The sequence below is a fragment of the Uranotaenia lowii genome, unplaced genomic scaffold (genome assembly GCF_029784155.1).
Source record: "Uranotaenia lowii strain MFRU-FL unplaced genomic scaffold, ASM2978415v1 HiC_scaffold_173, whole genome shotgun sequence".
Lineage (NCBI taxonomy): Eukaryota > Metazoa > Arthropoda > Insecta > Diptera > Culicidae > Uranotaenia > Uranotaenia lowii.
The window spans coordinates 39,692-63,015 of NW_026597777.1; the positions used below are offsets into that span (position 1 = coordinate 39,692).

The 23,324-nt window shown below is 38.5% G+C and overlaps 2 protein-coding genes across 4 annotated transcripts; one reads left to right on the forward strand and one right to left on the reverse strand.

Moving 5' to 3' along the window:
- Window positions 1–9,142, forward strand: LOC129759506 (ras GTPase-activating protein-binding protein 2). Of its 3 annotated transcripts, XM_055756973.1 has the most exons (5): window positions 1–153; window positions 2,518–4,181; window positions 4,247–4,485; window positions 4,557–4,922; window positions 5,645–9,142. In XM_055756973.1, exons 2-5 carry the CDS (start codon window positions 2,549–2,551, stop codon window positions 5,663–5,665), a joined length of 2,259 nt encoding a protein of 752 aa, XP_055612948.1. In that variant the 5' UTR covers window positions 1–153; window positions 2,518–2,548; the 3' UTR covers window positions 5,666–9,142. The 3 variants fall into 3 exon arrangements, with proteins under 3 accessions (XP_055612948.1, XP_055612946.1, XP_055612947.1); XM_055756971.1 differs by lacking the exon at window positions 5,645–9,142 and having other exon boundaries at window positions 4,557–5,372; XM_055756972.1 differs by lacking the exons at window positions 1–153; window positions 5,645–9,142 and adding an exon at window positions 306–464 and having other exon boundaries at window positions 4,557–5,372.
- A 4,473-nt stretch (window positions 9,143–13,615) lies between these two features.
- Window positions 13,616–22,135, reverse strand: LOC129759507 (rho-associated protein kinase 1). The gene is made up of 11 exons (XM_055756974.1): window positions 21,468–22,135; window positions 21,256–21,401; window positions 17,925–19,883; window positions 17,708–17,856; window positions 17,419–17,640; window positions 16,650–17,354; window positions 16,292–16,578; window positions 16,034–16,218; window positions 15,804–15,915; window positions 15,487–15,744; window positions 13,616–15,338 (listed from the first exon to the last, which is right to left on the reverse strand). The coding sequence occupies exons 1-11, from the start codon at window positions 21,500–21,502 to the stop codon at window positions 15,245–15,247; spliced, it is 4,152 nt and encodes a 1,383-aa protein (XP_055612949.1). The 5' UTR covers window positions 21,503–22,135; the 3' UTR covers window positions 13,616–15,244.
- Between the last annotated feature and the right edge of the window lie 1,189 nt (window positions 22,136–23,324).

Sequence of the window (23,324 nt, forward strand, 5' to 3'; positions counted from 1 at the left end):
CATATAAAAAAATCAGTTGGTGTGTGTGCGAATCAAAGACGGCTTGGAAGAAAATCGGAACGGGACAGTTTCATCTGCAACATTTTTCGTTGTTTCTAACGAAAAATTCGATCTAGAAACATTTTACTTCTGCTCAGGGAATTTCCGGTGGTGGTAAGTAAATGATAGTCATAAATTTAAAGTAATTTCGATAGCTAGTCATGGCCCACTGAGTGTAGTGTCTCATCCACATATTCTGGAAGTTGCAATTTTTGCGACCGCGAAGAACTAGTGAATGTGTGAGAGTGCGTTCGCAGAGCAAAGCAGTCGAGTAGTATAGTTAATAAGACGAAGAAGGCAGCGCAGTCCCGGTTTCGTTCGACACTAGAAAAGGATCAAAATTTAGGTATTTAGAAGTAGAAAACGGCATTGATTGACGCGCATAATAGATCCACGTTTTGTCAAACTGTATCATAACATTGAAGGTAAGTGGTCCGTGTAGCAGTGATCAAATGTGTTCAATGAGGAAAACGCCACCATTGAAAATATATGGCTACCCATGTTGGGGATGATGCCATTTTTAACCTAGAATATTTCACCCCTTTGGAAGTACCCGTGCGAAAAACTACAGCCGTCCTCGACTTTATCTCGTAACAAAGGCGGCGACGGCTGGTTGAATGACACTTTCCACGGAGTAGTAATGGTGAATCATTTTTGGAAATGCAATGTAAACAGATTTATTTTGTTTCGTGCTAAAATGATCAAGGGCCATTCCGGTCAATTTCGTTTCACTGCTTCCGGTTCCGGTTTTACTGTGAGGGAAGTTTTGTTAGGCAGTTGCTAGACGCCGCCATGGAGCAAAAAAATGAAGCACCAGTACCAGGGTAGAACAGTCAGCGAATCCGAGTTTGCGAGTTTTCCTTTACACAACTACAGTTGAAAGAATAACCACGGATGCACTCACACACAGTCAATTGAATACTTATCAATATTGTAACACATATGCACTGTAAAAAGTTTTTTTTTCTAATTTGCTCGATACAAAAATTTAGATTTAGCCAAGTTTGACCATAGTGGTCTTAGGCATAGTCGTGTAATATATATGCGCAATCAAATAAAAAAAAACTAGATTTGGCGTTGAATCTATTCGGGATCTTATCCAATCAATTTTTGCTTATCTTTATCATGATATGTTGTAATATTGCATGTTAAATATTATAAACTTCTGAAATAATAAAGCTATACCTACTATGAGATTTTACAGAGTATTTTAGCGCTGATGTGGTCTAGTGGATAGGCTGGCGCGAGTCTGGTAACCCAGGCGTACTGGGTTCGATTCCCCCGGTATCGGCAAGAAAAACTTTTGGGTTCGAATCCCATAAGTTGCCGACAGGTGAGATGCTTAGGGAGTAAGTAGAAGCCAGTCTCGAACCCACCCTTGTCCTTCCTTCAACTGGTATCAGGAGGGGTTGTTTGTTATCTTGAACTGCATTTTGTTCATATCCAGCCGGAATGGATATAATGAAGGGCATAATGGTCTAACCAACGTCTCATGATCGCTTTCTATTCTACGCTAAACTAAACTTTAAAATTTCCTTCTCCAAACTATCTCTAATTTTCATTTCCAGCGTCAGCTCCCCGAGCTATTTAAACGCCACAAAAGAAAAAAAAAACTATGAGATTTTACAGAGTTTTTAAAAGTATTTTAGTTAATGCTTTTTAGCGTTATATCTATAGACACTATAAATTCATATAGTCTGGCAAAGAGAATGACGGGAGCCAATCGAACTGTCATTCGCGGGAGCCAATCGAGCAAACTTTCTAAATATTGGAAAATCATGGTTGAAGTATTGTGATTCACAAAGCTTTTCTGGCATTTTGTTAACATAAACTAAAGTTATTTAGCATAATTTTCACTATTTTTTCACCTATAAATCGTAATATATTTTTCAAAAGTGATTTCTAGTTGAAGTGATAAAAATAGCATGTTATTAACGAATTTGCGAAACTATTTTTTATTTTGCAACTGGAGAGAGTTATGAAGAGCTTGAACATTATCGTTGAATGCTCGATTGGCTCCGCGCGAATGACAGTTCGATTGGCTCCCGTCATCCTCTTTGCCAGACTATATGAAATTATAGTGTCTATAGTTATATCTGATCATAGTAATATAGAAACATTGTTCAAGGTATGAAACATAAATTTTCCTCCTTATTCAGTAATCTGTTTTACATAAATAAGCATCAAAATTTTAAGAGCAAAATCTCAAGAAACCGTATATTTTTTCATGTAATCCCACTTAAAGATTACTATCCATGACCTTGTACAACAGTTTTATGCAACTTTGAGGCTACCGTAATTTCGAATAATAAACTTAAACTTGAAAAAAAAACTTAAACTTAAAATGGCTCATAATGTTTCTTTTTTTGTCAAAAATGTCGACGCTGCACGATTTTATGGCAAGCATCAAATAATGAAAGAACATCACGTTAAGTCTTTTATAGGAATACATGATTCTTCAATAAACATTTCTTTCAGAATTAACATAGAAGCTGCTAGATTTTGGGAAATGGTAATGGAAGCACAACCTTCACCGCAAAGCGTTGGCCGCGAGTTCGTGCGCCAATATTACACGCTTCTTAATAAAGCCCCGGATCACTTGCATCGATTCTACAACAACTCTTCAAGCTTCGTTCATGGAGGGTTGGATTCTAAGAGTCAGGAAGCGACGCTGGTGATTGGTCAGAAGCAGATCCATAGCCAAATCCAACAGCTCAACTTCCGAGATTGTCATGCCAAGATCAGCCAGGTTGATTCGCAGGCGACCCTGGGAAATGGTGTAGTGGTGCAAGTCTCCGGTGAGCTGTCAAATGATGGTCAACCGATGCGTCGTTTTACCCAAACTTTCGTGTTGGCTGCTCAATCGCCGAAGAAGTACTACGTCCATAACGATATTTTTCGCTATCAGGACATCTATTCTGACGATGAAATCGATGAAAATGACCGTTCAGGCGAAGAGGATGGGCCTGACGTCGATAATAATGCCGTTGTGAACAACCAGAACGTTTCGGCTAACGTTGTTGCTTCAAGTGGGGCAGTGCCTGCACTTGGTTTGCAACCACAGGCTCAAGACCAGCAACAGCAGCAGCAACAGGCACCACAACAAGCCCAACAACAGCAACTGTATTACCCTCCTGGGGTTCTGAATGCTGGTCCTCCAGGAATGATTGCCGGATATGGACAACCTCAACAGCAAGGCCAACAACAGCAGCCTCAGCAGCAACTGAATGGAGTGCACGATGATTTGCTTAAAACTGTTACAACACAAAATTCATCTCAATTGATTCAAGCTTCCTCTGGACATCCATCAGTTGGAACTGTTTCCCAACAGAACTCAGTCTTGCAACAGGTTCCCAATGTGGCCCCCGGAATACCCCCAGTGAACCCGATCCAACACCTGAATCAACAAGTCACTCAACCACAAACCCCACAACTTCAACCCCAACAAATTCCTCAAGTATCGATTCCCCAACAACAACAACCGTCGCAAACCGCTGCGATTTCTGATCCTGAGCCAATATCTAGCTCTCTTAACATGAACGAATTGGATTCAGTTCTCCCTTCGAGTAATGACCCAACTCCGGCCGAAGCAAGTGATGCCCATGATCATCATCCGCACCACCACGGTCAGACGGATGTAAATGATTCGCAACCGACCCAACAAAATATTTCCAATGAACCCAAAACCTATGCTAATCTGGTGAAATCCGGCGGGTCCGGGGGCCCGGGTCCACTGAGTTTCGCTTCTGTTTCATCGCACCATCATCAGCAGCAACAATCCCAGCAGCATCAATCGTCACATCAACAGCAGCAGGGATACAGCAACGTAACCGCAGGTCGGCAATCGGTTTTATCTCCCCCACCCTCCGGAGGGTCATCGCTACAAAACACTAGCTCTGGTACTGTAAATAGCGGTGGAATTGGTGGTCTAGGTGGTCTAGGTTCAAGTAAATACGATCGTGGTCAGCAACAGTCGGATCTTGGACAGGGTGGACCCATGCCACAACGAATTCAGAACCAGCAACGTCCGATCCGTGGCAATGGACCTTCGAGCAACGTCGGCGGTGGTAGTGGTCCTGGTAGTGGTGGTCTGAGACAGCAAGATAGTCGCCCTAGCTATTCACGAAATTACGATAATGATGGTAAGAATTATTAGTTGTTCAATAGCACTATTTTAGACTCTTATTATCTTGTTGCTTTTGCACAGATCGTCGTCAAGGAAATTCGTCACAGTTTGGCGACAACTATCAACTTTTCTTAGGAAACATTCCACATCATGCGACGGAAGATGATCTGAAAGTTTTGTTTAGTAAATATGGAACGGTAGTCGATTTACGCATTCATTCGAAGCAGGGACAAAAATTACCAGGAGTACGAGCACCACCTAATTATGGATTTATAACATATGAAGATCCTGCGTCTGTGCAAAACTGTCTTGCAAACACGGTAAGCCAACTTACTAGTAGACCCTTCGCAAAGTTTAAATATGTTTCATATTTAATAATATTTTTTGACAGCCTTTGTATTTCCCGGAAAATTCACCTGATGGTCAGAAATTAAATGTTGAAGAAAAGAAGACGCGAATGCGTGGTCCTGGTGAAACTGGAGGTCGCATTGGTAGCAACCAAATGGGTGGAAATGGCGGTAGTGGTCCACGAGGTGGTCCTAATGGCCCCGGTGGTCCACCACGGGGAGGTCCGGGAGGTCCACCAGGCAATATTAACAGAGGCGGGTCTGGTCAGCGAGGTCTAGGTGGAATCGGCGGTGGACCGGGTAGCGGAGGTGGTGGAAGCGGTCGCGGAGGCTATCCACGTTCCGACAGGGGCAGCATTTCTGGAGGTGGTTCTGGCGGCGGTGGTGGCCAGCGATCGGGCAATGGAAACGTAAGTAACAACTCATTCGGGGGAGTTTCTGGCCACACTGGATACAGCGGAGCACGTCGTTAAAAGGTTTAAAACGATACCGGGTTGTTCAAACCGACTTGTGAAATTTACATCATCCATCGACATCAGCACTTTTATTCTTCTCTTTTTGCATATTACCTATCTATCAATCGGTAATGTATTGTCATTTTTCTCATCAAAACACAACAGTTTTGCTTTCTGACGCGAATAGAATATGATATGATTAAAGTTCATACAATAGAATGACAGCAATGCTTAAAGATAACTTGAGATAAAAAAAGAAGTATTCTCGCATTATTCACCTTTTCTAGTCCAAAAACGATAAGCTGTCACGTATCGATGAGAGACAGAAAATTCAACGTCGCTAATGCTACAATAACAATTTTTTCGAGCAATTTTGTTATACTGTGTTAATAAATAGAAAATAAACGATTTTTTAAACGAAACTTTTGCGTCGTATTCTATTGAGTCGTTTCATTCGAATGTTCTTACGGTGTTTTTTCAAAGGCTCTCTAATTTACGTTTTGTTGGTTTCGTACATGAGTTTTTCCTATCGTCGTTTGTAAATTCGCCTTAATTTCTCATAAGGATGAATTGTAAGCATCAAATATATAAAAGAATAGAATGCTCAGTTGTTTATTAAAATTTCAGTAAATCAAAGTATAAAACTTATTAATTGTGTAATTTTCTTACATTTACAGTATCATTCATCGAATCGCTAAATAGATCCTGGTATAAGCTTAATCCTGTGTACTGTCAAAGCTCTGCCTGAAAATCCAACCTCTCATTCATAATCCTGGTGCAGCGAGCTCTTCTTTTATATTACGATAAATAAAAGCTACTATTCAATAAACCATCTTCGCTGCCGTAGTTCTTGTTGTCAGAAAACATACTTCCTCTCCTTATCTTCCGGTACGCGTTGATTGGACCGATCGATTGTTTTCCAATACAGGAATAGTTCGATGGCAACATTAACCTATCTACACATCAAACACATTAATAATAGATGCAGAAGCAACAACAAATCATTGTGTGAATATAATTTAAGCAGTTTAATTAAAACCAATTTATAAACAATAATCATTACACAAAAGTGAGGGTTATTGAAAGGAAAAGAATAATCAGATAAAGATTTGACGAAACCTACCGCCAAGATACGTCTTGAAAAAGAGCAGAAAGAAGTAGAAATGCAAAAGTTAAAACAATGTGTAGTAAGAGAGTGATGAAAAGAAACTAGACTAGACAAAGTTGTTGAAACTGAATCTAACGAAAACATCAGAATTAAACTCAATAATACGATAATTTCTACATTTTAGCAGAAAAATGGCAATGAGTTGAATCGAAACACAATGTGTATGTGAAAATGACTTAGTAGGTATTAGGGAATAATTAAAAATCAAACTCTTGCAAAGTTGAAAAACAAATTCAAAAAACATGCATATTGCAGAAACTGGAAAAATAAAGAGGCAAAGCGTCTAGGTTTTTTTTTTCAAGTATAAAGAATAAACAACACCGCATTGTAAGTAGATCAAGAAATTATTGATTCTCAATAGGAAAGAAACCCAACCTTTCAATTTAGTACAACTTATAGCTGAAATCGACACATCTGAACATGTTGCAATAGAAGCTGAAATCGCAAGACTAAAACTACAATTGAAACAATTGCTGTGGAATATTTCTCTAACTTGCTAAAATAAAAACAACTTGTTTTTTTTCAGACCTTCTTTCTCTATTCTTATCTCTGTGATCTTTAATGACTCTGGTTGAATGAACAGCAACAAAGCGAACCCAAATCGAAACTGCACTTAAGTGCTGTGCACTATTTTCCAGATTTTTTTTCTCCAATTTTCATCTAAAAAATTGAGCGTGCTATTGGACCTTCGCTTTTGTTACAACAAACGGCAGGTAGATTATACTGGATTCTTTTTAAATTCTCTTTGAAACAAAACTTCAAACAATTAGTAAACAACCAATTTAGGAGAAAAAGTAATGATCGAATATGTCACGCTTTTTGCTCATCAAGATCGCAATAGAACTTTTGGGATAAATACGTTAAATAAATTTAATATGGAAATCGAAAAAGCCAAGCGTATGTAACGAAACATAGAAATGAATGTTGCGTAAACAATAAATCAAGATCAACATTTCAAACGGAGCTAATTTTACATGTCAATGGTTTATATACTCTTCTTCAAATTGTCTTTGTCTTGTGAATTAAAAAAGAATCAAACAAAATACAACACATCCAAATCCCATAGCATGTGAATAAGTCGGAAACGTTCAAATTTGAAACCCTTCTATAGATAGAACAGGAAAAGTCATTTAAAAAAATAAACAAGCAAAAAACTGGTACGCTTGTTTCAATTAAACCTTTCGTCTTATGAGAACATTATTTATAATTTTAATTAGTAACTGAATACTAGTAAAGTGAACCTAAGCAAAGTAGATTAAAACAGAAAACATGCAAAGAAACAAACAATTCAAAAGCATAATACATACCAACATTTTTCTTTCAAACTAAAACAGATCTACTACCTTTTTAGTTTCCCCAGTTCAAATGGTTCAGTCTTCTTATCTTTAAGATAACGTCAAACAAATCACCACAGTTGTAAAACTATAATGAAAAATAAAAAAATATGCAAAGCAAAACCACAAAACAATATTAGGAACAGCTAAAAAATACCGACAAAAATTAATAAATTATTGAAAAATGATCTGCGTTTATTTTTGTTTTGAAGAACAACAAACTGTTTTTTAACTCCCCCAGTACAAATGAATTTTTATAAGCTACTTTACATAAATCAAGCGAAAATTCGCGTAACGAGCGTCAACTTGAAAATCCAGGTGAATTTAACGTTTCGTTCTTGTCTGAGTGTGTACACTGAGGTTTTTTCCACGGTATAAAATCCGCCGTTCATAAGTACATAGGACTTGAAATATTTTCTCTCATAAACCGTGTTGATTCGTGAGAACCGTGAATGAGAATGACAAAAACCGTGTAAAATAAAGCCATGTTTTGAATATAGAGCAAAACCAATCCGTGCTAAAAAGACCTTAGTGTACTTTTAAGGACTATGTGATCCACAACGGGGTTCGAGTTGGTCTCCGTTTAGCTTGAAAGATTCTTACCTAACCAAATATTCACCAAAAGCGGCAAGTACGGTTGTGGGAAAATGGCCGGCGTAATATCTGGATATTTGTTCAGGTAAGAACCTTCCAAGCTAAAAGAAGAGACAGAGACCAACCCAAATCTCAATGTGGCTCGCACAAAACTAACTTCAATACGTAATGATTAACTGACAACGATTTACCTACGTTTTATGTGGTATCGGAGTTTTTTAGGGGAGGAGAGAATCCAGCTAGACTCCAGCCAAAATGTCCTTGATGCCTGAAGGCGCTTTTCCGCCACACTAATATTCACCCTTCTTGTTAACCCTAATCAGTTCTATAGAGCGTCAATAATAAGGTCGACCGGGGCAAGTGCAAACCGAGTCATAGTTCAACTATCATAATATGTCCTATAAAAATATGTATTTTTCTCTTCTATCTTTTGGCTCCGACCTATCGTTCTATATTGCCAACTGTTGTGGTTTTTAACTGTTATGCTTTTTGAACATATTTAAAACGACTGTTCGTTCTCATTTCGTGGGGTTAGAAATCAGTTATTTAGTCGAAGGAGTTGTTTATTGGTTTGTTGTCTTCATAATATATGCATTTTGGTGTCTCGCGATAAGCCAGATATTTGTTTAGTTCAGTGACGTTTTAAAAATATGTATATTTTCAAAAAGTAACAGTAATCGTTCGTAGTTAACACTCTGTTAGCATATAACATTTTCGCGCCGACCTCAAATACCCAGACGGATCAGATTCAGAGAAGGTTGTACCAATATACAACTACAAATCATCCCGAATCAAACACCATCTTTCGGGGTTAAACGCGTAATAACGAGCCAAATGAAAACTGTCTTGAATCAATCACCTTTAAGAATTTAAAATTCAATCTTTCTGTTATTTTCCTGTTCGTTCGCTGTTTTTTTTGTGAATAATTTACAGAAAGTTCAGTTTATCTATGTCAGACTGTTCATTTGGACCCAAACAACAATTTCTAGGTGAATACATATTTTTTTACATTTGTACTTGTCTGAATGTTCCCTAAAAGAAAGCCCAAAATAATAATAAAAAACCGTTATTACTAAAGAGTTGCAATTCTTTAATTCTGGCTTAAAATTGCTATACCTACCTACCTTATTTTTTCATTTGCTTTCTCCGGGATTCTAAGAATCTAAGGCTTATTCATCATGGGTATAAAATAGATATATAGTCAAAAAAAGCTAACAATTGTAAAAACAAAAACGAGTTTGGCTCCTTAAAACCAGTGTTCCGAAAATCACTCAATTCTCAGGAGAGACGCTGAAACGTTTTCAACAGCGAAAGCAAAACCTTATTTGTCGGTTTGTTTATCTCCCAGCGGGGCAAAGATTGTGTTCGACAGCGCTGCTCCGAGAATCAAAGAAATAAAATTTGAAAGAGAGACGTTTCTTCTCCAGTTGGAATTCTCAACTGAGTGAGGAGCTACCTGATTTTAAGTTTCTTCTTTCAGTCAATAACTTTTCTTGCTCAATCACTCACTCACTCACTTGTTTACTGATCGATGATCGAATGCTGTCTGCCTGATACATCTTGCTTTGTTGCTGCTGTTGTTGGGAAGGACCAAAATAGCCATTCAAACACGCAGGCAGTAAGTATGAACATAGGTGTGTTCAACAAAACTCAATCGAAGTCAATTGAAATGGATTGACAGTTGATCAGCTGTTTTTCCAATTGACTTCGATCGATTTCTATCAGGCTGCTGAATGAACAGCCAGACACTAATACTAACGCGCTGTTTTTGCTGTCATTTTCTTATACAGCTGTGTACTTGGAGATTTTGGGCTTTATTTATTTATGAAAATTATAATAACAATCGTTTGTTACTGTACTGTTGTTTTTACTTGATTAAATGAAAAAAAAAAACTTTTTTTTAATGATTTATCGATTCTTAATAAACATGACACCAGCCCGACGGACCTGCCCCAAAGTCATTAGCGGCACCGAACGAAGCCCTTTGCACTGGCATCTCCTAGAAGTTGCGGGATCTGGCCACAAAGGATGTACTGCTCATGGTCAAAGCAAAACCGAGGTCTCTGAGTCCGCTCAAGGCGAAAACACGCATGAGGAAGCTTTTTGAAATTGAGGGTGAAGACTGCGTTGAAAGCGGCACGGAAGGAATAAACGACGCAGCATGGGAGGAGCATTGGGCCAACTTCTGAAATCACGTGATGATTTTGGTTCGAATCAGTATCCGAAGAAAGTAGGTTCAGGAAAGTTAGGGCAGATAGCATTTAGATATGATTTAGAATATAAAAAGAAAGGTTTATTAAGTTTCAATTGTACTATCTACATAATTTATTAAAAACTTATTTTAATTTTTTACACTAATTGTTCTCTCAACACTGCACCACCGACACCACATTGACCGACAACACCTTTACTAGCACCTTTACTAGCACCAATAACGAAACTTTTGAAACAAAATCAGTTTTTTTATTGTCTGCAGCAACTGCCAAATACTTTTCCAACACTTCACCACCGAAGCAGCATAAATGTCGCAGCACCACAGCCTCAGCATGACTGCCACAGCACCAATGAATCAGCATGGCTAGCACAGCACCACCGACTCAGTACAGCACCACCGACTCAGCACAGCACCAACGACTCAGCACAGCACCACCGACTCAGCACAGCATCACCGACTCAGCACAGCACCACCGACTCAGCACAGCACCACTGACTCAGCACAGCACCACCGACTCAGCACAGTACCACCTCAGCATGGCTAGCACAGCACCACCGACTCAGCACGACTGGCACTGCACCACCGACTTAGCTAACTCGCACAGCACCGACTCCAGCACCCCACAAAGAACACCGCTCCCAAAGAAACAATCAAAAATTAGTCACAACAAACCAAACCAGCTGTTTTTGACAGCAAGCAACTACATGTGTGTTATGCCATATTCGTTTTCATCTGGTGGAAAGATGGTTGTGCACCAACTGCTGTCATCTTCATATAAAAAAAAACGTTTTGACAGCACTTGGTGCACTACCGGTGCACCACCAGGATGAAAACGAATATGGCATTAGTGTAATTGAAACCGATAGAAACGAATCCTGCTCTCGAGCTTGATCGATTTCGATTGGTTTCGATCGACTTCGATTGGCTTCATTGAACGTCAATTGGATTAGTTTCGATCACAACATTGGCTGAGTGAACAACAATTTACCAATCGAAATCGATTGAAACCGATTTCAATTGGCTGTTGAACGGGCTTATGTATCTGCCGCTTTGCCAGAAAGAACGCAGGCAGTATGAACCGATGCAAGGCCGCATTGATTGAGTTTGAATGAGTGAGTGAGTGGATTTTCGAATTGGATCTTGTATCAGTCAGTGTCTCAATCACTTCTGATACACCAGGTAGTGAGCTTGAGAGATTGACTTAGATGCGAATCCGCTCTCGCTTTTGAATCTTGTTTACATTGACTTCGCATTGTCGCTCTGCCGAATCTCTATGGAACAACAGGCAGCAGCAATCGGCTTTGAATGTTTCCAACTAGAAACCTATCATGAGCGTTTCTTCCGAGTGATTTTCGGAACACTGCTTAAAACCCTAGGGGAGAGTGAGGATACTTGATCCCTGGGGATACTTGATTCCTTAGCTATATCTCCAAACTGGAATGTCGTAGAAAGATCAAATGTTCTAGAAAAATGTGCCAAATGGAACAAAACAGCAATGGTTGAAGCTCAAAAAATTTTAACAAAATAAGTTTTTGAGTTAAGGTACACCGGGGTAAGTGTGGACGCGGGGTAAGTGTGGACGATGGCTATAAAATCAATACTGTGCACTATTTTTTCAAACTTTTGATGCAGAATGTTCAATTTACTTGTAATCTATCCAATAACTGTGAAAAAGATACGATTCAGACAATAACGGATGTTTACAGCGACTTTTTCGGAATTTTCTATTTTCAACTACGATGTCGAGTTGATGTGCATCTTTTTCAATTGCAAATTTCTCCTAAACTAGCTGGCTCTCGATGAAAAATTCTACATTGAAACAATCCTTACATTCCAAACAACCAGTTAGAAAAAGAAACGGCGGTTAAAAATTAAGAAAAAATAGTTTATTTACAAAAAACTAAAATTTTGTCTCCAACCCCTACCTGGGGTAAGTGTGGACGGCTTTAAAAAGACTTAGTGTTTACACATTTTTCCAATTTTCTGTCCTTCACCCTTTATGAGTTGTATTATTTAGCTATATTTAGCATTTGGATCATGAAAATTTGAGTAAAGTACTTATTTGTTCTGTGTTTTTGATTAAATCGGATCCCGTGTGTTGTAAGATAAATTACACACTATAATTATAGTATCATGAACTTTTTTCAAAATTTTGGACGGTTCGAGCAATAAAGTAACGTATTCAACAAGAAAACACAAATTTTTTGAAAATTTCCTGAGAAATCAAAGGGAAAATCTACCGTCCACACTTACCCCATAAAGCGGGGTAAGTGAAGACACCAGCCGTCCATAACGATTTACGTGATAACTTTTTTCGCTTTGCTTCTATCGAGCTCATCTCTTCAGCTTTTGTAAACAACATGTTCAGCATCACATTGAACGTCAATTTATCAAAACTGCTCCACTGCTGATTTTTTAATGATTTTTTAAAGTTGAACTATACGAAAACCCGTCCACACTTACCCCGGTGTACCTTATTAAACTTTGTTTGAAAAATTTCACAAAATGTGACTTGGAGATCTCTTTTTATCATTTTAAAATGTTTCTAACATGGAAAAATTATAACAAAAATATTTATTCCAATACATCAATCTTTCGAGTGTAAAATGAACTTCAAAATACAATATTTTCAAAGCGATGGAAAACTCCCAACTTTTTTCAGAAAAAGTTTTCTAAAATGTTGATTTTGGGTACAATCGATCTCTTATATTTGGGTACAAATGATCCCGGTATATTCTTCTTCTCAGAGGATAGTGGTCATTGCTGATTACGAGATTACTAATATTTATCCAATAGCTAATATTCATCCATCAATCATCTGAAGAAAAGGGCTAACATAATTAATTTTCTCTTGTTTATAAAAAATTGCGCCCGTATGTATGCAATGTCATAAGGGTTGAGAATAAGCTATAGAATTTTTTTCTGACAATTATAGATTGTTAAATGAGAACAAACATGACCAAAATAGTCATTTAACATTCTATCTTGGGGTTTTGTTTGATTTTTTTTCCATAGATTAGGGCTTCCTGGATAAAGGATCAAGTATCCCTTAGCTTCAAAAATATCGCATTTTTTTTACTCCCACGAAAATGCATCTAGTTCATCTACGGGTTCAAGTATCGTTCTAATTTTAGGAGCATAGAAACTTGAAGTTACACGCTGTCAGAAAATGTAAAAGAGTGCGAGTTGCTAAATTTTTCCAAAAAGATATGGTGAAAATTAGAAAAGGGTTGATCCCCACTCTCCCCTAAGGTATGAGCCCTTTCAAATGAAGAATTATAAAAAAAAATCACAAAATTTGAAGTTTCTTTCAAACATTTTAGTAAAACCAAACATCTCATTTACAAAAATATCCTTCCTTTGTTTTATTCAACGAAACAATCTATTTCTTGACTCCAAAGAGTGTTTTTCCCAAAAAAAAATCAGCTTCACCGCTCAATGCTCGTTTGAATCGTCTGAGAAATTGATTGCCTCGCTCTGTTTTTTTTTTCTTGTTTGTTGTTGTAAAATAATACGAATCAGTTGCGAAACACATAGCAGAGATGGCTTTTCCATTCGGTTCGTTTAATGTGGTTAATGAAATTGATTTATATCACTATTATCAGTATTAATATATTGTTTTTGAAGTAATGTTACATTCGCGCTGCTGCTGTGTAGAATTTTAAAAGGCACTTTAGTTGGTTTATAGGTTGATGCTGATTTCTGTTCTTTCTAATCCTAGTAATGAAATAATTGTTTAACTATACATAATAAAAACGGATTATTAAGATTTTAAAAAAATCTGTTAAATATATAAAATCTTTCTGATAACGATTTTTTCATTTTGTGTTTGTTTCTTTAACATTGTACAAGATTTATCCTTGCAGCGTGCTTTACTTCGTTCCAATTTACTTGTAGTATTCGATGCATTGGGGCAATATTTCTTCTCCATTTTACTGTTATAAATGCTAGATATAAAACATTCGCATGCACATCCGTGATTTCCACCAGATTCGTTTTTTTTTTGCTCTGGTTGCCCATTTAGGAAAAGCAACTGTTTAGTCATCGTTGTTTTACTTAGACGGATATGATCCATTCTTAAACGGAATTTATAATTCCAGCTAGATTTGCTTCGTTCCTCGTGTACACAGAGTCGGAATCCTCTCGAAAGTATCCGTTAATGTAGTAATATTATATAAAAAAATAACCACTAGATCAAATGCTACTGTTTTACGTTTTGTTTTGTTCAATGTCGTATAAAAAACGTATAACTTAGGAATAGTTAAATACGTGTATGTATGTTTGCATGCATTTTGATTACCTATCAGTTGGCTTGAAACCTAATCACCTTTTCGTACGTTTGCTAGAGTGAATGGTCAGCACAAGGAAGTAAATTGTATCGAATGGAGCAATTCAAATTAAACAAAAATGGAAAGTTTAGTTAGTAGTAGATCAGTCAGGCAATTGTTCAGTTAGAATTTGCTGTTCAATATGTCGGGAAAATTAAGCTCTGGCATAAAGGGCACTTTAAAAGCTATGAAGGAATGTCTTGTTGTTTGAAAGGAAAGTTTATCAAGCGACAGATTATTTTCTGCTCTATTAGTCACGATGGCCGAATACATCGGTACATAGATTCTCAGATTTACTTTCAGATTAGTTGTCAGCTTTGCAAAAAATCAACCTCTTTATCAGTCCTGCATTGTGAGCTGCCTCTTTCCTGTGTTGTTAATCGATTATTTTTTTTGTAAATGTGAGCATTTGTTTTCCAAAGGAGCCACCACCAACCAGGCCCTATCCCAGTGCCGTTATTGTCCATTGTAGTTGCACTAATGTCTAAAAAACGTTATAACCCTAAGCGTTAGATGATGACTTGGATTTCTCGTCCCTTTGCTGTCGAGAGTCCTATAAACAAACACACAAATATTGTGTCTTTAGGAAGAGCGAATTCCTCTAGGTTTCGTTTCGTTACGCTGGCCTCGTTTTCCAGCTACTGTTGCTGCTTAAGGGATGCGTTTGCCGGAAGAGTCGCGGACCGTTGCACGTTCACAGCGTACGGCTTGTAATTGGAACGGGTTGATTGACTGAGGATTTCAGAGAGATTACAGTTTTAGTCAACGGACCCCCAGAATGAAATTGTTACTTGAGAAACAATGTTAGAAACACATGTATATGATGAATGCTAATGGAGGATTGATTATTAAATACAGGTATAAAAAACCAAAGCCTTACCTTGGCGATATCTTGCTACCTTCTCCGTTTCCGCTGCTGCTGCTTCCAGTGCTGCTGCCACCGAGATTATTGGTCGAATTGGCTTTGTATCCACTTTTCTGGATACGCTTCGACAATCGGCTGACCCACCGATTCTGGTCTTCGGTCGATGTCGCCAGCAGCAACATTTCTCGGGCGTGATTTGGATCGTGGTGCAACTTACACGGTGCCAGTGGATTGTTGTTGTCCACATGTTCCTTGTGAAGTTTGAAGCGACATCTGTAATCAAATAATATTTAATTAATCACTGCTTCTCTGAATCCTAGAGACTGTTATACCTTTTGCACTCGTATGCGGGTAATGATTTGAAAACATGCCAGAGATTTTTTTGGCACGACGGCAGGTCGCATGTAGTCGGTATATGGTAACTGATTTGAAGGAATTCGTGACCTGAAAAAACAACAGTAAGAAAATAATGATTTTTATGAAACTCTTTAAATTTTTATACGTTAAAATAATTGCGGAGATGTTTTAACAAGAGCGGTTGAGTTGTGAAAGTAAATCTCACCTTTGTATTGCATTGTAAGCGGCCGCTCATCCTTGGACGACGTGTTCATGTCTATTTGCTGCTGCTCGTCTGGCCGACGGGCTTCTCCTTCGCCTGCATAGAGCAGTTGGAATATTCGCGGTATCTCCTTCGGATCTGCTCTGATCACATCACCCTGTGTCACTGGCCGTACGTGGAACACTTTGCTGTATATAAAAAAAAATAGTTTTGATTGAGCCCACACAGCGAAAAATCGATATCGATTTCAAAATCACTAACCTGAGATCAATAATCAGCAACGGATCGCACGTATTCTGTTTGTCCGTTTCAGAGGTGTAGAAAATGATTCTTTTAGGAGAAACCACCACAAACTGTTTTTTCCAGCCGTAACGCTTGATGTTTTGCTTATTTGGCACACTCAGCCAGCCCTCAAACATAGCATCTTGGTTGTCTTCCATCGTATCGTTATCCGCAGACGAGAGCGATGCCGTTTCGTTAAGTTTCATTTGAAGATGTTCTATTTCGGTTGCTTTGCACTCAATTTCCATCTGCAGCCTGCACTTGATCTATTGCAAAAATAAATTTTAATGTACATATATTAAATAAGCTAGGGAAATAAAATGTAAAGGTCGCTTACATCAATTTCTTTTGAGAGTTGACTTATGGTTTCATTGTGCTTCAGACACAGCTCGTCGTATTTTGTTCGTTCAACAGCCAACTCCTGCTGAAGACGTTTATTTTCCTTCTCCTTCTTCCGTAAGTCGGCCGTTGAATTCACCTTGCTCTTTTGCTTACCTCCTGTAAGGTTGTTGTCTTTGCGGTTCATAATTTCCGCTAGTTTATTCACGGCCTGTTGTTTCAACATAGTCTCATTCTTCAGTTTAACGCGGAGTTTTTCCATCTCCACTTGTTCGCTCTTCAGATGATTGAGCTCATCATACATCTTACGATTCTGTTGACACAAATCATCCAGTTCAAACTTTTTGTTGTTAAGCTCTTTATTCAACTCCGTCTCGAGATCCTTAAGAGACGTTAGAGCGGTTTCTTTGGTAGCTAGTTCGTTGCGGTGCTTGGTGATAAGGTCCTTCAGCTCCAACTCTTTCATCGTTTTGTCTTTCTCCAGATCGACCACAGTTTCCTCCGCTATAGAGCGGGCAAGGGCTTCAGAATCAGCACGTGCTATTGCTATCTGGAGTTGGTGTATTCCGGAGCTTCGTTCTTCTTCCAATTCCTGTATTTGTCTAGTCTTTTCATCCAGCTCTTCGCGAACTTCGTTGCTCTGAGTTTTATAGAGCCTTGAAAAGTACTGCTCCGCTTCTAATTGGTCTTGTAACTCCTTCATCTGAAAAAAAAAAATATATTATAATAACTTAAACACAACCAAAGCCTAGTCTTCCGAATTATACCTGCAAAATATCAACATTGTGTGCATTTTTTATTTTAATGATATCCTCCTCGTACTTTCGTTTCGTTTCTCGGAACTGTTGTACCTCCTTCACCAGTTGCATTTCTTTTGCCTTCAAATGAGCAACTTCAGAACTCTGCAGACTAAGCTCCGACAGTAAAGTACTCTTTTTGCTCTGTTCCTGCTCCAGTTGACTGTGCAAGGCAATCACTTTCTCCGATTCCTGCAAACAAGAACAAAACAAAAATCATTTCTATTTGGATCAATTAGTATAAGAAAATACAACAAACCTGTCTATACTCTCCTTCCAGTTTTTGCAATCGCTGCTGAATTTGCCGATAGTCAACCGAAAGCATTGAAATCTGACGCTCCTTTTCTTGAGACATTTGTTCTGCCTTTTGACGTGCAACTTTTTCTTCATTAAGTTTGGTTTGAAGTGCTAAATATAGAAAAAGATGATTGACAGATCAAAAAAAAAACTCATAATGGTATACTACAAAGCAATACCTTTGACCTCCTGCATGTTAGCCTCTTCGTTGTTCAAAAGCCGCGACTTTTCGGTTTCCTGGTGAGCTCGGACTTCCTGCTGGTATCGACTCTGGACAGCTTTCAGCTCACACTCCATCGAAGCGTTCTCTTTTTCCAATTCGGAGATTTTATCAGACAGATTGCGATTGTCCACTAACACTTGCTGTTCCCGTGACACCGATCTTTCCAAATCGACGCTGAGAAGATGGATTTTCCCATCAAGTTCCTTCTGAAGTTCAGTCATTTGTATGCGGGCATTCCGTTCTTGTACGAGCTGTGTTTGTAGATCTGCTACTTCTTGTTGCAAAACGTCACGAGCGGTTTGCAAACCGGCTAGCATAGACTGAAGATCGTTTGCTTTCTGTTCGACGTCCGTCTTAGACAACCGTAGCTCGGCTAGCTGCTTTTTGGTACGTTGGCTGTTTTCTGTTTCATTCTTGTACTTTTCCTGCACGTCGGCAAGTTGTTTCTCGAGCATGTTGATCTTATCATTGTACTGTTGGTTGTTGTTCATCTCTCTGGTTCTTTTGTTCTTTTCCTCATCGAGACGTTGTTTCGTTTCCAGAAGCATGGTTTCGGTTTTTCTTCGAGCTTCCAGTTCACTGTCGGCTTTGCGTTGTATTTCCCGAAAGTTGTGCTTCAACATAGTCAGTTCCTTCTCGTAAGTATTGGCCAAGTTTTGAATATCAGTTTCACGTTGAGTGATAAGTTCAATTTGTTGCCGCAGGGTGCGTTCCTGTTTTTCCAACATTTCAATAGTGTTGCGTTCGCGTTGGAGCATATTTTCCAACCGCAATAGTTCAGCATTATTCGACGATCGATGCCGATGATGGTTCCGGTGTGATGAGTTGATAGCTGTAGTTTTGTTATCAACGTTATCTTGAGAACCACCGCTTAGTAGCTGATAATCACCTGTGTATGTGAATCCTATGAATGGCATATGATCTCCGGAAAATGTGGTCGGTGTAGGAAAGTTAGCTTCAACGCTGTTTTTCTTCTCAATTTCATCGAAGTTACGTGTATCGTCATCACTGCTCAATTCAGGAACGACTGGTGGAACGGATTCACGTAAATTGTCGAAGGTCCACATATCGTTTTGAAAAAAAGGATGACACTTTATTTCGTCCACGCTGTGACGACCCAATCGCTGAGTTCGATCGGTTAGGAATCCTTTAATCAATGATTTGGCGTTCTCACTGATCGGAGCATCTTCAGGAAAGTGTAAGGAATTTTTATGATCCATAATCTTACCGTATGTTCCCACCAAACTATCGGAATAGAACGGTGTATCTCCTATAAGGATTTCATACAGAAATATCCCGACCGACCACCAGTCACACTCACGACCATAACCGCCTTGAGCACCTTGAAATTGCAGCACTTCCGGACTGATATAATCTGGTGTTCCGACGGCATTCGAAGAACGTACCAACCCGTCCGGTCCCATTCGCATACAAGTACCGAAATCGGCCAACTTTAGATGCCCATATTTATCCAACAGCATATTGTCGGGTTTAACATCACGATGAATGAATCCCATATTGTGGATTGTGTCCAATGCCAGGACTACTTCCATCGTATAAAAGATGGCCCACTTTTCCGGAATTTCATAAATGTTCATCAGACTTACGATGTCGCCACCGGGCATGTAATCCATTACCATGTACAAATACTTACTGTCTTGAAAGGCATAATGCAGTTGAACGATCCATTCCGAATTGGCGTGGGCCATAATGTAACGTTCTTCCCAGAAAAATGCCGTGTCGGAGCGTGTTATCATTTCATACTTAGACAAACGCTTCATGGCGTACACCTGTTTGGAGGATTTGTGCCGCACCAACTGGACCTCACCAAACGAACCCCGGCCAATCAGTTTGATGGGGATGAAATCATCTGGCTTCATGCGCAGCTCATTGATTTCCCTAGCAAGATCCTTATCTGGGGGAGAAGAAAGAAAGGGTGTTTCATAAAAGAGTTTTTTCCTTTCTGTTTTTAGACAAGTATTATTATTTATTCGAAGAGTGTAATGACTTGCTAAATCATTGCTTTCTCGTTTATGCTCCGGAATCATCTTTCAAACTGACAATTCAGCTAGTAACAAGCACTTAATGCAAGAACAAATTTTCAGTCAAAACGTTTTGAAGGACTCCAGAATGATTTAATTCTAAGTAAGTTATAATTTCAACGCATCGAAAAAAATCTATCGAATCAGGAAAGGCAACGCATTTCCGGTGACTTTTGAGAGAATGAAAATATCCAAAGCTCTTCCTATTAAACTGAAAATGAATTTGTAGTATGATTGCTTAGTCGAATAAACATCAAACATCGATAGAATAAAGCTTTAAAATTCGATTGCGTAAAATAAAAAAATAAATACGACAATCTATTCGATTAGTCATTGACTAAACAACAAATAACGAGATTAAAAATACAAAACCATCCAATTCACATGTTAAGAACGTGGAGATCAAAGATTAGCCATCTAGTGTTTACCTTTCAATTGAATTTTTTTTAATAATGAAAAAAAAAATTAAAAAAAATTTAAAATGAATAAAAAATTTAAATAGACAACTGTAGTTAAACCTGTGGGATTAATTATTGCTGTAATGTTAAAAATAATATTTTTTAAATAAAAAGGTATGGATTTCCACACGCTCGAATCTTTTTAAAAGGAAACTCCTGTCAAATTGTTCTAGTCCACTCGAAATTACAATTTTAAAGCCAAAAGGTATCATAAATAGGACCCCGTTCGATTTTGGTAACATCCGAGCAAAAACCGTTCATTTTTGGCAACATCCAAAAAACACGGTTTTTTTGTCACTTTTTTAATTTCATTTCAAATTAATCAAAGTTAATGTAAAACGTAATATGAGCATGAAATTCGGCTTTATTACAATAGTTTTTAACAGTAAAAATATGAATTTTTCTATGTTTTACTGCTTAAAACTAATATAATTGAGCCAATTTGAAAATTTTTATGTTAATATAAGGTTTTACATCAATTGTGACTAATTTGAAATAAAAATTTAAAATAAAAAAGTGACAACAACAAGTGACCGTTCGATTTTGGCAACATAAAATTTTTGGGCATGTTACCAAAAACGAACGGGGTCTGTAGATGAATTAAAAACAACAATAATCAAGTTTTACTGGTTATCTTAATTTCGATAAATAACCATTGCTATCAAAATACCAACACATCCCATATTGATATTCGATCATCTGAAACTCAAACAGAAGACGAACAATGTGAAAAAAATGATGACGATGATAAATAGCATACAATAATGATGGTGACTATTTTACTTACATCTTTTAATATAAGTTTCAATGTTTTTGATAATCTTAACATTGTCGTGGTCACAGTCGGCTACCAAGGCAGTCACGGTGTCCAGAAGACTGTCCAGATTGGCTATGCTACCGGGGTCCCGGATGCGTTCCTCTAGCGCCAAGAGCCTGAAAATTGAGAAGAAAAATTGTCCATGTTTTAATGTTATTGGAGTTTTTATCGTCCATGATTACCGTTTCCGGCGATCCTCATCCATCAGGGTAGACATTCCGATAGTTTCCTTCGAAAATATCGTCTTGTTCTAAGTGCCCTCAACAAGGGTTCGGATCCCACTCCAGTTTCTTTTACTTTGTCTTCTTGCTGATGATTTTTGAGAGCACTATTTTTTCTTGACCTCGCAACCGTGGGCTGGCTCTGTGGCCAGCAATAGTGGACCGCCAGCACAGACCGGCCAGACGTAATGCATAGGAGTCGAATCGATCGGCAATCTTATTTGCCCAAAACCCACGAAAATAGTAAAATTTTACTCGAAACGAAATCTTTCTTCTGGTAAAACACGAATCACGGATTCCTTCTCGCTCTGGTATACTGAAAACCCCGAGATAGGCGGTTTCTTTCATGCAACCCGTAGCCAATGGATGAGCTGATCTTCTTTTCGCTAGCTGCTGAGTTTTGCTCTACAAGATCCAACAACAAAAGAATGCACCATCAAACAAAAAAGAACTGCACTTTTTCGTCCCAAATCGCTCTCGAAAGGACGATATTCCGACGTCGACCGACACTCTGGCACCTGTGCTACATATCGAGCACAATTTTGAAACGTAGAACAACCGAAAGATGCGTATTTTTGGCGATTACTCCAAGTTACGAAAAAATCTTCGACATTTGCCACTCTACTGACATGACATGACACTCGATTTTACACATTCATATATGCATAAAACATGCACGGAGGGAAACAACGCTTTTGATTCTGTGCGCGTGAACGAGATGGAGAAATGGCAGGTGCGCCATCAAAACAAATTGTCACACACACGTGAAAATTCATGCAATGACAGCAGGCGAGGGGTGTTTTAATCATTCAGTTTAGTTTAGCAGTGTTCTAAACATTTTATCATGCTGCTCAATGCTCGCACAACTCTGGAGCGAATACAGTTTGTTAAATATTTATAGAGAAATTCACAGATTCCCATCCATAACAAAATTGGACATAAAATAAGTCTCAGCTCAAGGAATATTTAAATAGGGTTGTGTCGAGAGCCATATTGGATTTTTTGTGACGTCACAAAAACGAATGTATCGAAAATTTATATGCGAATGGCAGAAATTTCATAGAAAAACAAAGACACTACCTTCTTTAAATATTTCTTGGTCTCAGCCTCAGCTTTCAAAAAAAAAATATATTAATTTTTTTGAATAACCGAATTGGAACTTTGGAAACGACCTGTTAACATGCATGAAAACACTGACTATAATTGGAACTTGGAATGTTTTGACCGTTTTGACCCTTGCCCAGCCAGGTGAGCTAGCTCAACTTGCTAGAGAAGCTAGCCGCCTCAATTTAGAGATATTGGGACTGAGCGAAGTCCGTTGGCCGCTGCTTCACTCTGACATAGAGGAGAGCACGCTACTCGGGAACGAAGGAGTTGGTTTCCTATTAAGCCCGCAGGCCCATGCGGCCCTCATAAGATTGGAACCGATAAACGAAAGAATAATCGTAGCCAGATTCAGAACACGGGTTAGAAACTGTTGTGCAGCACTTGGGCAGTGGAAAGGAGCGACTTGTTACTTTTACGGTGGTAGAAACTGGAATACTTTATTTGACTATATCCTAACATCCTATTCATAGGAACACGCTAACTTTTGGCTACCCCTTAACGAATACTTTTGACCCGTTATTCGATAAGACTGGGAGAACTCCTTTTTACGGATAAAGTCGCTTTACCCTTTAAGGGGTACTCAGCCTGATAACGCTTCAGCGGATGAAAATTACCCCTTATTCCAAATGCCTGTAACGGATCAAAATTACCCCTTATTTGAAAGGCTTTTGTCGAGAATTTTTAGGAGCTTATTATGGGAAATGTTTGCTG

Excerpts from the sequence above, each read along its gene's own strand:
- LOC129759506 (XM_055756971.1), top strand. The coding sequence starts at position 2,549 with ATGGTAATGGAAGCACAACCTTCACCGCAAAGCGTTGGCCGCGAGTTC. Across the intron at positions 4,182-4,246 it reads ACGAAATTACGATAATGATG|ATCGTCGTCAAGGAAATTCG; the intron begins GTAAGAATTATT and ends GCTTTTGCACAG. Across the intron at positions 4,486-4,556 it reads AAAACTGTCTTGCAAACACG|CCTTTGTATTTCCCGGAAAA; the intron begins GTAAGCCAACTT and ends ATTTTTTGACAG.
- LOC129759507 (XM_055756974.1), bottom strand. The coding sequence starts at position 21,502 with ATGTCTACCCTGATGGATGAGGATCGCCGGAAACG. Across the intron at positions 17,355-17,418 it reads ACAATGTTGATATTTTGCAG|ATGAAGGAGTTACAAGACCA; the intron begins GTATAATTCGGA and ends TTTTTTTTTCAG. Across the intron at positions 15,916-16,033 it reads GCTTACAATGCAATACAAAG|GTCACGAATTCCTTCAAATC; the intron begins GTGAGATTTACT and ends TTGTTTTTTCAG.